The sequence below is a fragment of the Peromyscus leucopus genome, chromosome 1 (assembly GCF_004664715.2).
Source record: "Peromyscus leucopus breed LL Stock chromosome 1, UCI_PerLeu_2.1, whole genome shotgun sequence".
In the NCBI taxonomy this organism is placed as follows: Eukaryota; Metazoa; Chordata; class Mammalia; order Rodentia; family Cricetidae; genus Peromyscus; species Peromyscus leucopus.
Window position 1 is genome coordinate 5,002,280 of NC_051063.1, and position 15,210 is coordinate 5,017,489.

Below are 15,210 nucleotides of genomic sequence, written 5' to 3' on the forward strand. Positions count from 1 at the left end.
CCCCACCCTTACTGGGCTGTCGCTGGCTCTGTGAAAGGACATCCGGGCCACCGAATGCTCCATGTGGTCTTCACAGCTCTGTGATCTGACCTCAGCGGCACCACTACCTGTTAGTGTTGAAGGATCCTGAAATTCCTCCAAACGTAGCTCCCTGGGCTGAAGATGCCCCTCCCAGTCTGCCTGCCTCATCCAAGGGCCCTAACTACAGTGAAGAGGTCCCTCACACTGGTGGAAGAGGACGCTGCTATAAGTGGGATGGGGCGGGGGGAGGATGGGGTGGAGAGAAACGGAAAGGAAGCCTCCAGTCCTGGCCCCGGGAAAGCCAGCAGACTCGGGCCGGGGCGCCGACAATAGTCCAGGAGAAGGGAGATTTTTAGAAAGCTGGGTGAGAAGGGACCCTGTGACCCACGGGCTTTCATTTCTCCTAAATCTGGGTGACGCAGGCAGCCCAGGGCCAGTGAAAGGGGAAGCCCAGAGTTTCTTAAGAAGCAGAGAGAGGGACAGTCTGAACCGGGAGGAAAAGCCAGAAGGGACTTGGGGGGAGGAAGGGAGGCAGTCAGGCCAACAGGGGTGTGTGGAGGAGGTGGCAGGGCCGGTGGAGGGGGCACTGAGGCGGAGGTGTCCTAAGAGAGGGGGCCAACAGTTGAGAAAAGGCAGTGGGGACCGGGGTGGACTAGCAGGAAAGAGGGGGAGGGTGGAGAAGTGAGGCAAGCGGGTGATAGGGTGTGGGGACAGACAAGGCCAGAGTGGAGGAAGGAGAGGAGACACTCAGTATAAGAGAAGCGCTGGGGAGGAGATGAACAAGAACTTGTGGAAGGAGAGAGTGAAGAATTAAGGTGGAGATCGAATCTGGGAAGCAAGGAGAGGGACCCGAGGGAAAAAGAGAAGGAGACAAGGGGTGAGAAAAGAGGGCAATCGGTCTAGGGGAGAAGAGGGGAGGGCAGAGGAAAGGATCTGAGTCACGGAGACAGGAGGCCCACGATGTCTGCACCTCGAGCTCAGGAGCAGCCAAGCAGGTCCGGGGAGCGGCAACCACTGGTGGCTCGAGGCCGGCGGAGTCCCCGGCGGTGGAGACGGACAGCGGCCGCCGCAGTGCTGCTGGTGGAGATGCTGGAACGCGCGGCCTTCTTTGGTGTCACCTCCAACCTCGTGCTCTACCTCAACAGCTATAACTTCAATTGGCCTGGCGAGCAGGCGTCGAGGGCCACACTCCTCTTCCTGGGCGCCTCCTACCTGCTGGCTCCCGTGGGAGGCTGGCTGGCCGATGTGTACCTGGGCCGCTATCTCACCATCTCGCTCAGCCTGGTGCTCTATCTGGCTGCCTCGGGCTTGTTGCTCACCACCATCACCGAAGACGGCCGCAAATCCTTCTGCGGAGAGATGCCCGAGTTGCCACTGGAACCTGCCTGTCCATCCGCAGACTGTCCAGGCTCCTGGTCCAGCCCCTACTGCGCGACCACCCTCTACTTGGTGCTGCTGCTGCTGGCGCTGGCTGCCAGCTCTGTCAGGAGCAACCTCACTTCGTTCGGGGCTGACCAGGTGAGTGGCCAGAGAGGCATTGTGCCATGACGCCCAAGGGGAATGAAGATCCTGAGATGGAGGCTCTAGCCTCCAGAGTGACCTCAGAGACCACTTCCTCTCTCTACACCAGTTTCCTTATATGAAAACAGAAGAGCAGCTTGCTTTTGAAAGAGTCACACAACCCTCAGTAAGATTAGACATAGCCCCCACCTCTAAGTCATGTCCCAAACCTCAGGCCAAGTGCCTTTGATTTTTCTTAAGCGTTCCAGGCTGGCCTCCAACTCGATTTGTAGCTATAGAGGGCCTTGAACTCCTGAGGCTACTGCCTCCACCTCCCAAATGCTGGTGTGCCACCATGCCTGCCCAGTAATATGTGTATGTGTGCATATACGTGTGTGCGCGCACACGCACAAGTGCGCACACACACATGCATGCATGTATCTGTCTGTCTGTCTTATTTTGACACATGGTCTCATTAAGTAATCCAGCTTGGCATCAAACTTGTGCCAATCCTCCTGACTCGGGTTCCTATGTGCTGGGATTTCAGATGTGAGCCACCATGCCCAGTTGCTTTTCCTGTTTTAACTTGGCCTTCTTAACTATTCGCCAGGTGGGTAGTGTTGTAGCCTCTCAACTTATCTCAGAAGACAGAGAACAGCAGGGCATGAGGGCTAGTGAGGCCGCTGAGCCTCAGGTCCCAGCGGGAGCCCTGTCCTAATGTATCAGTGGGGCCTGGGGGCTGGTGCAGGAGCCAGCCAGCCTCTTCTCATCCAGCAACACCAGAGGCAGTGGGCAAACATATTCGGATCTCATCTTTGCCCCTCATAAGAGGGGCAGCCAGGTACACACCTCAAACTCAGCCCTTGACATTCCCCTGGGACATGCTGTGGCATATGGGGAAAACAAAGCCAATAAATATTTGCTACACGTCTAACTCAAAGTCTTGCTGGCATGGCCCTGTTCTGGTAGCTGTGCTCAAGTGGTATAGCTGATAATAAAATAAACTAGTAGAGAATATTATTAAAACAGCCACACACTGTGTGAATGATCACAGGCAGAATGCAGAAATGGTCATAGACAGGCATGGGGAAGATGAGGTGTCCATGGAAGGGAGGACAGGTGATATGGCAGTGTGGTCAGGCCATACTGAATGTACTTACTCTCTAATTCACTTTGTTTGCCTCATAAAGCACTCATAAGTCAGGCAGTTCTCAAATAAGTTATGTCTTTCAGTTGATGTCCACAACCCGGTACCTCATAGTGACCAGTGTCCTTACTGAGGATTGCTCTTTTTAATAACATGTATATATATATAGTGTGTGTGTATGTGTGTGCCTTTGCAAGTATATGTGCACAGGTGTGAGCAGATGCATAGTAGAGGTGAGCAGAGTGTGTTGGGTCCCTTGGAGCTGGAAATACAGGCATCTGTAGATGGCTTGGGCCTCGGGCATCCTTCTCTCCCTCCTGGTTAGTGTTGACCAGAAGATTGCCAATACTTGCCGAAAGGAATGTCTCATCTTCTACTGATTTTACTCTTTGATTGACATCCACTACTTACCCACTCCCAGCTGCCCTGAAACCCTGGAGCAGATAGGGGTGGCCAACTCTTACAGGAGCTGGCAGGCAAGGAGCAAGCTTATTGTACAAAACAGAACAGAAAGAAGAGTGTTGACACCGAGTGTGCTGCAAAGAACAGAGGCCAGGAGAAGGTGGTGTGCCACCTACAGCGCGGAATAATGACGTGTGGCTCTCCATGTAGTTAGGATGAGTCTCTTGATGGGCATTTCCCGGCATGTCATTTGTGCCCCCATGAAGGAAGGCAGCCCAGACTGGCAGTGTACAGTTGTGGAAGGTTAGCACAAGCTGCTATGGATAGAACTTCCAGTTGTGCGTTATCAACTACGCAAATGGGAGCCATGCAAATCTGGGCAGTTCCTGTTGATCAAAATTCAGCCCTGCTCAAAGCTCAGGTCACAGGGCAGCTCTGTCAGCTGGGAGAATTCTGCCACTAGCAGTTTAGGGTTCCTGGAGCGAGCTTGTGAAAATTCCCTAAAGGAGGCCAGCTCTGTTTTCTGGTCTCTCATCAATGGCCTTGCCACCATACCTCCAAAGGCCCCAGCCACCAAGCACCTCTTCTCTCTTTCCTTCTGGTGGCAGAACTGGTTGCCCAGAGGCCAGAGCACTGAGCCTCCTGTGACATCTACAGCTTTACACAGTGAGTTGTCTCCTCAGGCCAGCTGTTGTTATTTTAACATAAAATCACTATGTATAAGATGAATACTGTTTCTATGTTGGCAACCATCACAACAAACGTTCAGTGTGCTGGAACTCTTGATTCTCGGCTGGTGAATGGCTTCAAAGCAGACTCTGGGTTGAGGGGCTCCTTTCCCTTCCCACATCCTGGTCATTTTTGCTGTCTTTGTAACCTGCTCCCCAGGACAGTGTAGAGACAGACTGGCGCGAGGCAGGGTAGACTTTACTGGATTTGAGCTCTTTAAAGATAGCTCTACTGGCCGGGCAGTGGTGGTGCACGCCTTTAATCCCAACACTCAAGAGGCAGAGGTAGGTGGGTCCCTGAGTTCCAGACCAGCCTGGTCTACAGAGTGAGTTCCAGGACAGCCAGGGCTACATAGAGAAACCCTGTCTCGAAAAACAAAAACAAAACAAACAAACAAACAAAAAAATGGCTCTACTGCAGTGGAGAGATGGGTGTGGCCACAGGATTGGGGTACCAGAGCACAGGACAGGCTACCCAGCATCAGGAGGTTAGGCAGTCAGTCTAGGGATATGGGGAGTTGGGCACCATCTGGAAAAGAGCCATGCATAGGAGCTGCAAGTTTAGCACACTTGCTGATTTCAGGAAGGGCCATCCATCATTCTCCACACAGCATTCGCTTATTCTGGAAGGACTCATTTATATCCCGCATGGACTGCCTGGTTGTTCCCTTCGAGTTACACTTGTCATATGTACTTACTTCCAATTAATAAATGGAAGTAGCTGTTCATAATGGGGCGTATTCGATTTTCTGCTTGAAGGTCCAGGCAAGGATTCTCAGTAAGCTGACATGGCAATGCCCCTCCTCCCTTCTCCAAGGGAGAATCCCCAAGGCAATGCAATTTTAAGCACATCTGTATGGATTATAATTTTACATTTAGATAAGGAGAAAAACATTTATCTCTTCCTCAGCACAACAGCTGCAGGGAAAGCATGGGAGAATCCTCTTAGTGAGTGGAAATACATATTCCATGTTTGGAATGAGTGGAAGGATGGGGATGGATTCTAAGATTTGGTGGTTATTGAAACATGGCTGTTAGCCAGACCTGGTACCACAGGCCTGGAATCCCAGCTGCTTGGGAGGTTTAGGAAGGAGGATGGCAAGTTCTGCATAAGCTACAGAGTAAGTTAGAGGTCAGTCTCCACAACTTAATGAGAATCTGTTTCAAAATAAAAGTCAAAGGGGGCTGGAGATGTGTCTCACTGGTAGAGTGCATGTGTGGCATGCCTGAGGCCCTCACTTGGGTCTTCAGCATGGAAGGTAGGGCTAAAGGGGTGAGAGCACATGCTACAAAAGCGTGAGGACCCGAGGTGAGGTCCAAGCAACCTTGTAAAAAGCACAGTGTGGGGACTGGAGAAATGGCTTAGAGGTTCAGAGCACTGGCTACTCTTCCAGAGGACACAGATTCAATTCCCAGCACCTACATGACAGCTCACAACTGTTTGTAACTCAGTTCCAGGGAATCTGACACCCTCACACAGACATACACGTAGACAAAATACCAATGCACATAAAAAGAAATGAATTTAAAAAAACAAAACACAGTATAAGACACATGCCTGTCACCAAAGTGCTGTCACCCCAGTGCACACACACGTAGATAAACCTCAGCAACACACACACACAACACACACACACACACACACACACATGCATACATGCACACATATACACATACATGCACACACATAAACCTCAGTATACTTGCACACATATGCACACACACAAACACATGCACATACATGTGCACAAACAAGAATGCAGAGATTCATTTGAGAAGCAATCCCCAGTTCTTCTGGCTTTTTAGAAATGCAGGAGCCTGGGCCTTCATTCTGAGCTGTTGAGTCAGAATCATGGTCTGGGAATGGGAATGAGGCCAATGCAGCTAACCGGAGACAGCAGGGCAGAGTGGAGGATCTACTGTAGATTGTCCTAAATCCTGGGGTGACATCTGCCCTTGCTAAGGGGCCTGAGAAAGATGTTTTTCATAAGGTCAGAGCTTGCTGTGAGGACTATGCATCAGAACCACCTCCACCCACCACCTGTTTCTCCATCTTTGACCATGCATAGAAGGGATGGTAGCTCATCAGAGGGGGTAAGCTTCCATGCAACACTCAGTTTGCAACTCGAGCTTCAGAGAAAATTCTTAGCTGGTCTCAGTCTGATCTGCCACTAGTAAGCATACATCACATTTAATAGTGTGGAATGAACTGAGATTTTCATGGACATTTTGCTGATTATGAAAGTATTGCACAGCATGGGTTGTTCAAAGACAAAGGATAAATCAACCAGAAGTGAACAAAATGGCCTTGAAGACATCTGTTGTGCGTCCTAGTTGGTGACAGTAAAAACCAATGTGTGTCATGAGCATATAAAAACAGCTGGGTGAAAGTGTTTCAGCCACTAACTGGCTCTCAAGAGAAGGATGTATGCACGGACTGGGGAGATTGCTCAGCAATTAGCTTGCTTACTGTGCAAGCATAAAGACCAAAGTTTGGGTTCCCAGAACCCACACAGAATGCCAAGTGGACTTGGTGGCCTGCCTGTAAATCCAGCCTTAAACAACAGAGATGGGATCCCCAGAACAACCTGGCTGGGGAGGCTAGGCATATTGGTGAACTCTGGGTTTGACTAAGAGACCCTGCCTCATTGAATAAGGTGGAAGAGTAACTGATACATCAGACCCCAAACCTCCATGTGTATAAGTGCACCCCCGAACATGTGTGCCTACATACATACAAACATGCATGCACACCACATACATGAAATATACGTTCATTATTCATTTAATGAATATTTATTGAATTTATATATTTAGTAATCAGAGATTAGGAATGTGCTTATTTGCTGACCCCAGAAGCATTCCTGTGGGGTGTATGTGTACAGAGGACCTCCTGGGTCCTCCCTCACTCTTGTCCCTGGCTGGATGACAGGTGATGGACCTCGGACGGGATGCCACCCGTCGCTTCTTCAACTGGTTTTACTGGAGCATCAACTTGGGTGCCGTACTGTCCCTGCTGGTGGTGGCCTTCATTGAGCAGAACATCAGCTTCCTGTATGGCTACAGCATCATCGTGGGCCTTGTGGGCCTGGCGTTCTTCATCTTCCTCTTTGCTACCCCCGTCTTCATCACCAAGCCCCCAACAGGCAGTCAAGTGTCAACTATGCTGAAGCTCGCATTCCAAAGCTGCTGTCCCCGGCGGCACTCTTCCAGGTAGCAAAGGGTAAAGGAGGCTGCCAAGCTCCCTGGGGGAGGCCAGATCCAACTTCTTGGGCTTCTGGTTCTGTTTCAGGGGTGGCACTGAATGGGAACCTGCCCTCCAGTCATAGTCAGAGCTGCTATGATAAAGGATGGTGATTACAGTGATGGGGTTGCTGGTGCTGGTGCTGGTGCTGGTGCTGGTGCTGGTGCTGGTGCTGGTGCTGGTGTTACCGATGATCCTCTATTAGAAATCGTAAGGACAGGTCTGAGGGGATGGCTCAGTCAGTAAAGTGCTTGCCTTACAAGTACTAGGACCTAAAAATGCCCATCATGGTGGCACAGACCTATAATCTCAGCACTGGGGAAGTAGAGACAGGTGAGTCCCTGGGACTTGCTGAACATACAGCCTAGCCTAATTCGTGAGCTGCAGGCCAATGAGAGAACATCTCAAAGAAGGCAGTCGGCATTCCTAAAAATGATATCCAAGGTTGTTCTCTAGCCTCTATTGCACATGCGCACATGTGCACCTATACACATACACACACACACACACACACACACACACACACACACACACACACAAACACACACACGAGCTTGGGAGATGGCTCAGTTGATAAAGCGCTTGTTGCACAAGCATGAGGAGCTGGATTTAGACCCCCCAGAACCCATGTGAAAAGCAAGGCATGATCATATACATGCTTGTAACCTCAGCACTGTGTATGTGTGTGTCGGGGGGTGCTGGGTGGAGACAGAGGATCACTGGTTTGCTGGTCAAAAGCCTAGCCCCAGGTTTAATGAGAAACCCTATCTCAGTGAGTTGTCCTCTGGTCTCCATGTGCACTTCTCTCTCTCTCTCTCTCTCTCTCTCTCTCTCTCTCTCTCTCTCTCTCACACACACACACACACACACACACACACACACACACACACACACTCACACACACACACACACACACACACACACACACACACTAAAATTTAACAACATGTTAATAGGGAGAAGGAATTAAGAAAGACACTCAATGCACCCCCAGTCCACACAGGAATGTGCACACATACTGTTCTAATTCCATTCCGTTGCTGTGACAGACACCATGATCAAAATCAGCTTAGAGGAGGAAGAGCTTATTTTCTTATTTTGGCTCACAGCTTACAGCCTCTCGATGAAGAAAGTCAGGGCAGGGACTTGAAGCAGAAACCATGAAGGAATACTGTTTGCTGGCTTGCCCAGGCTCATGCTGGCTTTATTTATGCAGCCCAGGACCCACCTGCCTAGGGAATGGTTCCCACCACAGTGAGCTGGGTCCTCCTACATCAATTAAAAATCAAGACAACTCCCCCATAGACATTCCCATGGGTCAATCTTATCTGGATAACGCCTTGCTTGAGATTCCCTTCTTCAGGTGAGTCTAAGCTGTGTGCAGAAGTTGACAATTAAAGCTAACCAAGACACCTGTGCACATGCACTGAACACAGAAGCACACACACACACACACACACACACACACACACATGAATGTGTACATACACATTCACAGTTTTAAAAAGGGAAAAAGAAATGCAGAAGACAGTGACGGTCTTGGCAGCAGCAGTGACGGGGTATGGTGGGATTGGCAATAAAAGCAACACTGCCGGTGGCCTGCCAGTGACAATCAGTAGGTCGGTAACATGATGGCCACAGTGAAGTTCCCGGAGATATGATCTGACTCCTTGGAGACGACTACCCTGGTGTTATCCTTTTGTTGAGTCTCAAAGGATGACACAAGGCTCTTAGACAAGAAAAGGATCAGATATTCCCAGGACAAAGGGCAAAGAGCAAAGGTCAAAGGTGTAGTCACAGTTGATCTAAGTATCCTAAAATAAACAACTCTGTTATTAAGTGAACTAGAAAACAACTGTCATGGCTCCCTCCCTCACGAACTCACACCTGAGAGAAATTGACTCCAGGTGTCCTTGGACATGCTTGGTTGGCTACTTCTGTCCTTTCCATCTGGTCTGGTCTTTAGATATTATTTATTTAGTTAGTTTGTGTTTGTGTGTGCATGCAGAGCAATTATTTATATTGTCCTATTATTAAATAAAACTCGGGAGTCAGATATCAAGGTAAAAACCTGATTGATCAGAGAAGTGGAGGAGAAGTGACCAGTGACCTCCTCTCTCTCTCCTTTCTCCATCCAAAAGGGCCTCCAATCTTTCTAAGCCCCCCTCCCCACTACTTCCTGTGTCTTTCTATATCTCCTGGGTCCTCCAAAACCTCTGTGGCTAATTCTGGTCAGCTAGTAGCTAACTCTGCTCTCTGATTCAAGGTAAATTTTATTGTCAGAGTGTGATCAAAATATCTCAGTGTGTGTGTGTGTGTGTGCCTGCTGCAACATGCATATGGAGATCATAGGACAACTTGTGAGAGTCGGTTCTCTCCTTCTACCATGTGGGGCCCAGGGATCAAACTCAGGTCGTCAGACTTGGTGGCAAGCGCCTTAACCTACTGAGCCACATTGTTGTATCTCCAATCTCTAGGTTTCTCTGCGTATTCATGGCTGTCCTGGAACTCACTTAGTAGACCAGGCTGGCCTCGAATGCAGAGATCCGCCTGCCTCTGCCTCCTGAGTGCTGGGATTAAAGGTGTGCACCACCACCATCTGGCTTCCAGTCTCTTTTTAAATTAGCTTACAAAATAGCAGGTTTCCTTTCAGCATTTTCCTACATCCTTTCCCCTTCCTCATCTCCCTGTTCCCACTCCTCGCTGCTCCAGTCTCTCTTCCAGTTTTCTATCACATGTGTTCTATTACCCTTCCTAACCCCTCCCTCAAGCCTCTTTTTTTCTCCTCTCCCAGTCCCCGTTCTAGTCTCCTAGCATCTAAACACACTCACACATACATGCACATATGTAATAGTTAGCAGGTGGGACCCACATAGGAGAGAGACCTGGCAGCATTTTTCTGAGCCTGTGCTACCTCACTTAATATAATTTCCAGTCCCATCCATTTCCTCAGATCTCATAATTTCATTGTTCTTTATAGTTGAGTAAGATTCTTATGTGTAAAACTGACCACGTATGCCAAACAAATCTGTCTCTAGTTCCTGGCTGAACCCGTCCCAGCCAGGGTCAGTGGGGTCTAGAGCAAAAGGGTGATGTGCCAGCCTTCCCCAGCCTGCTCGGTTGCTGGAGGTCAGTCAGTGAAGTTGCAGGTGCCGTGGAGTCTGGTGGTTTTAATTAGCTGTTACTGCCTCGCAAACCACACCACAATTCACTGACTCGAGCACCAGCTTTTCATCCTCTTTCAAATGCCGTGGGTAACTCCGGTTCTCGGGGTGTGTCTTCTGCTGCGCTCGACATCACCAGGTCATTTGGGGGCTTTAAAGGGCTGGATTCTAGAACATTCTCAATGGTGTGGTAGATGGTGAGCTCAGAGCTCAGCTGGGACTGACGGTGAAAGCCTAAGTTTCCCCTTCCTGTGGCCTGGTCTGTAGCTTGCACTTCTTGGGGGACAGTGTCTGGGATGTGAAAAGGAGCGTTCTAAGAAAGAATGTTCCAGAAGGCGGGTGGAAGAAGCAGCTGTGGGTCTTCTTAAGGGTTGCAGAGGCTTAGACTTACAAAGCATGGCATCTGCTTCTCTCTGTTGATTCAAGAGTCACAAAGCCAGCCTGGATCTGGCAAGAGAAACAGACCACAGCACTGTTGAGGGACAGCACTGAATGCTGGGAGGGGAGGAGTTTAAGGCGGCTGCCCCTGAAGAAGACCAGCTGGACATTTTCCTTTTGGAGTCTCAGGGGACAGCTCAAGACTTTTGGATGAGAGAGGTTCAGAAACCCTGAGGGCAAAGGGTAAAGGTTGTAGTGCTGGTCAGTCTCTCGGGTCTCCTGTGATGGCCCTTCCGTTTCTGCCTCTCCACCTCCACTCTCCACCTAAGTCCACTGAGGATAGACTTGGGGTCAGCAGCAAGGGAACTGGGGTACATCAAATCTGTGGGCGACTGAGTTAGATTTGTGTTGCGACTTCCGTGGTTCTCGTGGTAAATGGATGCCACAAGGCAAAAACCAGAGCACAGTCCCTGAAGGCTCTGCTTTCCTCCTTCTCTGGTTTTACCACCCCCAAACCCAAAGGCTGGATGTAGCTTGAGAGTGGTGTAAGTCTGGTGGCCACCCGTGACAGCTTGGGTGACATCGATCACCTCACTAGTGGGGGTGACGGGAAGGGTAGTGGAGTTGGTGCTAGAGGCCTTTATGGGATAATGGAGGGGAGGAATGGCTGGGATTCTCAGGGACCTGGGGATTGGTTCTCTCCACCCATTGTGTGGGCCCTGGGAATGAAACTCAGATTAAAGGCAAATGCCTTTCTCAGCTGAGTCATTTCACTGGCCCTCAAAGGGGATCCTGGGAGGAGGATGGTTGAGGTGGAAATGGTGGCCTTAGTGCTATAGAGAGCCGAGTTGTGGCTGTCTTTTTTTTCTCCTCCTCTTTCTGTGGATTACAGGGACTCTGAGGGTGCCCACCTGCTGCCTGATCAGAGGTCTCACCAGTGGGGTCCTTCTCCACAAGAAGACATGGCCAACTTCCAGGTGCTGGTGAAGCTCCTGCCTGTGATGGTGACCCTTGTGCCTTACTGGATGGTGTATTTCCAGGTAGCCCTCTGCCTTCTGATCTGGGGCCTGGTACCCAGCCCCTCATGGGCTCAGCCCCTGCCATAGAAGCCTGCAGCTTTACCTCCCCAGGATAATGGTGCATGTGTGAGTGTGTGCATGCAAGTGTGTGCAGGCTTCTACATGTGGGTGTGTCCATGCATGTGCATGTGTACATAGACTTAATATGCATGTGAGTGTATGCATGTGCATCATACATGTGTGCATGTGCTTTCACATGTGTGGAGTCAGGGTAGCAACCTAATCTTGTAGTCAGATTTTTCTTTGGGCCACCGGTTCACAAAAAAATGACATGGAGACTTACTATTAATTATGAAAGCTTGGCCTTAGTTTAGGCTTGTCCCACTTATTTTAAATTTATATTCTGTTGCATGGCTTGTTACCTCATCTCTCCATACTGCCCATGCTACTTTCTCTACCTCTCACTGGAGACTCTGCTTTCTTCCCAGAGTTCTCTCTGTCCGGATGTCCCGCCTATCCCTCCTGCCAAGCTATTGGCCATTCAGCTTTTTATCACACCAGTCACAGTAATATATTTTCACACAGTGTACAAATATCCCACAACATAATCCATCCCTAAGGAACAAGGCCATTGCCTCCCACACCCTCTTCATTGGAGAGAGCCTAAGATAGGGTTATAGCCTGCTACTTCAGGGTGGTACAGACTGTCCCACAGGTACAGGCACCTGGGGAAGATGTCCATACCAACTGTCAGGACATTGACATCCTTCCACGGTGGCTACAGTGGTTGCTGCCATGAGTGACCCCAAAGTACCCCCTACCTGGAATCTCCTGCACTTCATAGCAGCTAGAGTGCCAATGTCTGGTGCAGCAAGGGGCAGGAGCACCAAACCTGTTCCTTCCAGGAGCTGTGTCCAAAGCTTTGCTGGAAGATCAGTACCTCTATACTGACTGGCTGTGTCAACCTTCAGGACTCAGATGACAACTCCCAGTGGAGACAGCCATGTCATCATTATCTCCCCCCATTTCAATAAACACTAATCCATACCCACCCTGTGCAAGACCTGGAGACACAATGGGAAGGGCATCTGAGCAGCTGCGGCCAAGCTCTGGGATAACTCTGTGGTTACTGCTCATGGCCTGAGACCATCAGAAAACCCCATCCTCAATGCTGCCTCCCGATGAGAAAGGGGTTGGGAGAGCCTTTCCCTGACTGAGGGAAGGGCCAGCTGCGAAGGGATGCTGCTGAGGAATGCCTGCCCCAAAGCCTCCTGGAGTCAGAGGTCCAGTGACAAGCTCCACCCTGACCCGCCTCCATCTCTCCACAGATGCAGTCCACCTACGTCCTGCAAGGTCTCCACCTCCATATCCCCAACATCTTCCGGACCAACCCTAGCAATAGCTCTTTGGCTCTGAGATCAGAAAACAATAACTACAGGGTAAGAGAGCAAGTGTGTGGTCAGCCCCAGTCAGGCTGGGGGCATCCTATGAGAACAAGAGGAAATGGAGCTGCCTGCACACCACACCACCCCCAATCCCTCAGTGATGTGGCATGCTTAGGACACAAGAAAATAACCAGCAGGGTGGAGGAACATGTGCAACATCCAGCCCCCCCTCTTAGCATGATCAGCTGCCCACAGGAACTAGGTGTCTCCCCCGCCCATGCTTACTGTCCAGTTTTCACCCCCTGTGCATGCACAGGTCCCTGTTCAATGCTGCCTCTTCCCCTATTTCCCTGGGATCCTTTCCATGCTGCGCTCATGATGGAAACTTGTGTCCAGGAAGAACTTTGCCTTCCCTGATGTAATCCTGTCCCCTAGTTTCACAGCTGAGAAAGCTGAGTTCCATGGGGGATGGGGGTGGGACCCGAGCACTGGCGCTGGGTTACTCAGGGACCTTGTCCAGCCCAGAGCTCTTTCTGCTCTGCCAACCTGTCTCTCCCGGCCCTCTCCCACCCAGATCCCAGAAGCCTGGCTCCTGCTGGCCAATGTGGTGGTGGTACTGATTCTGGTCCCTGTCAAGGACCACTTGATTGATCCTCTGCTGCTGCGGTGCAAGCTTCTGCCCTCCGCTCTGCAGAAGATGGCCCTGGGCATGTTCTTTGGGTTCACCTCGATCATCGCGGCAGGTGCGTGATACATCATGTTCATTCGGGCCTTGAGGGAGAGGTCTGCCCTCGAGACACAGTATGAGGGAGTGAAAGACACTGGGTGTAGTGGTGCACACTTGTAGTCCCCGGCACACAGGAGGGTTCAAGGCCAACCTGGGCTAAAGAGACTCTCTGAAAACAAATTAAATAGATAAAGTAGGGGCTGAAGAAATTAAAGCTAAATGATGTGCAACACAAACCTGAAGCAGCCATCTTCTTTGAAGTATTTTCTCCTATTCCACCCTCAGCAATTTCATGGGCTTTATTGCTTCTTGTGTATGGGGATGGAGTCTCCGAAAGGTTAGGTGAGTCGCCCAGGTTTGCACAAGCCAGTGGAAGGGCCAGGATTGGAATGCAAGTGCCCTATCTGGTTGTGATTCATTCACCAGGGCAAAAATGTCTCCCCAGCATCAAAGGGGAGACAATAAACCTGAAAGCCAGGCTGGAAATACTACCATAATACATAACCTTAGCCATGGGATCTTATGGAAAGTAGGCCCGCTTGAAAACCAGATATCCTGGGACTAAGATTCAGCCCTGACTGCTTATCACCTGTGTGATTCTGGGCTGATTTCTCAATCTAAGGTTCACTTTCTTCATTTGCAAAGAACGTCATAACAGACTCTGGATTAGTAAGAACTCCTAGGAGATACAAAATCTAGCTGAGCTTCCTAGCAGCCAAGGCAAAAAACAAAACAAAAAAAAACAAAAAACAAAAAAAGAACTCAAGCTCTAAGCTGCCTGAGGTGGTCTGACTGTACTTTCTTGCTCCCCACCCCACAACCCCCAGGAGTCCTGGAGAAAGAGCGCTTACGGTACATCGCTGCCAACCAGACAGTGCCTCAGCTGATTGGGCAGGACTTGTACTATGCGGCACCACTGTCTATCTGGTGGCAAATCCCCCAGTACCTGCTCATCGGGATCAGTGAGATTTTTGCCAGCATCCCAGGTATCCTGGATTCCCTCCCCAGCTCTTACACCGGTGCTGAGCTCTGCTTGGGTGTATGCTCCTCCACCCTGGAGGGAACCACAGGTGTAGCACTCTGCCTTCTGTGTGGAGGGGAACAGTGACTCTGAATGAGGTCTGCACCTGCTCCGGTGAAGTCTGAGGGACTCTCCAGCTAGCACTGGGTTCAGGCTTGAGTCAGCCATTGCAGCAGACCCCGGGGAGTTGGAAGTTAAAAGGCACTTTCCATATGTCTCCTGTGCTGTGCATTCTCCTACCTTTTGCCTTTGTCAGCTTGTTCCTCCTGCCTCTTTTCTCAAAAATCCCCTGGGTTGGGTGCTCCTCCCTTCTGGAACTCAGCACTGTGTCCTATAGTGTGTGCATGCACGCATGCATGCACACACGCACACCAACCCTGTCCCAACCTAGTCAGGAAGCCAAAACTACAAGGGTTGGGTAGGCTCTCCCTCTAGGCCATGATGGGAATTCTAGATCTTGATGATAAAACTGAC

The 15,210-nt window shown here is 50.2% G+C and overlaps 1 protein-coding gene across 1 annotated transcript in view; it reads left to right on the forward strand.

Moving 5' to 3' along the window:
- Nucleotides 1–15,210, forward strand: part of Slc15a3 (solute carrier family 15 member 3) — a 16,914-nt gene continuing 1,704 nt past the window's right edge. Inside the window, exons 1-6 of the mRNA XM_028884235.2 lie at nucleotides 1–1,539; nucleotides 6,731–7,011; nucleotides 11,477–11,624; nucleotides 12,932–13,042; nucleotides 13,563–13,731; nucleotides 14,543–14,701. Coding sequence (XP_028740068.1) covers nucleotides 982–1,539; nucleotides 6,731–7,011; nucleotides 11,477–11,624; nucleotides 12,932–13,042; nucleotides 13,563–13,731; nucleotides 14,543–14,701 — 1,426 coding nt within the window. The 5' untranslated portion in view covers nucleotides 1–981. The remainder of the gene's footprint in view (nucleotides 1,540–6,730; nucleotides 7,012–11,476; nucleotides 11,625–12,931; nucleotides 13,043–13,562; nucleotides 13,732–14,542; nucleotides 14,702–15,210) is intronic.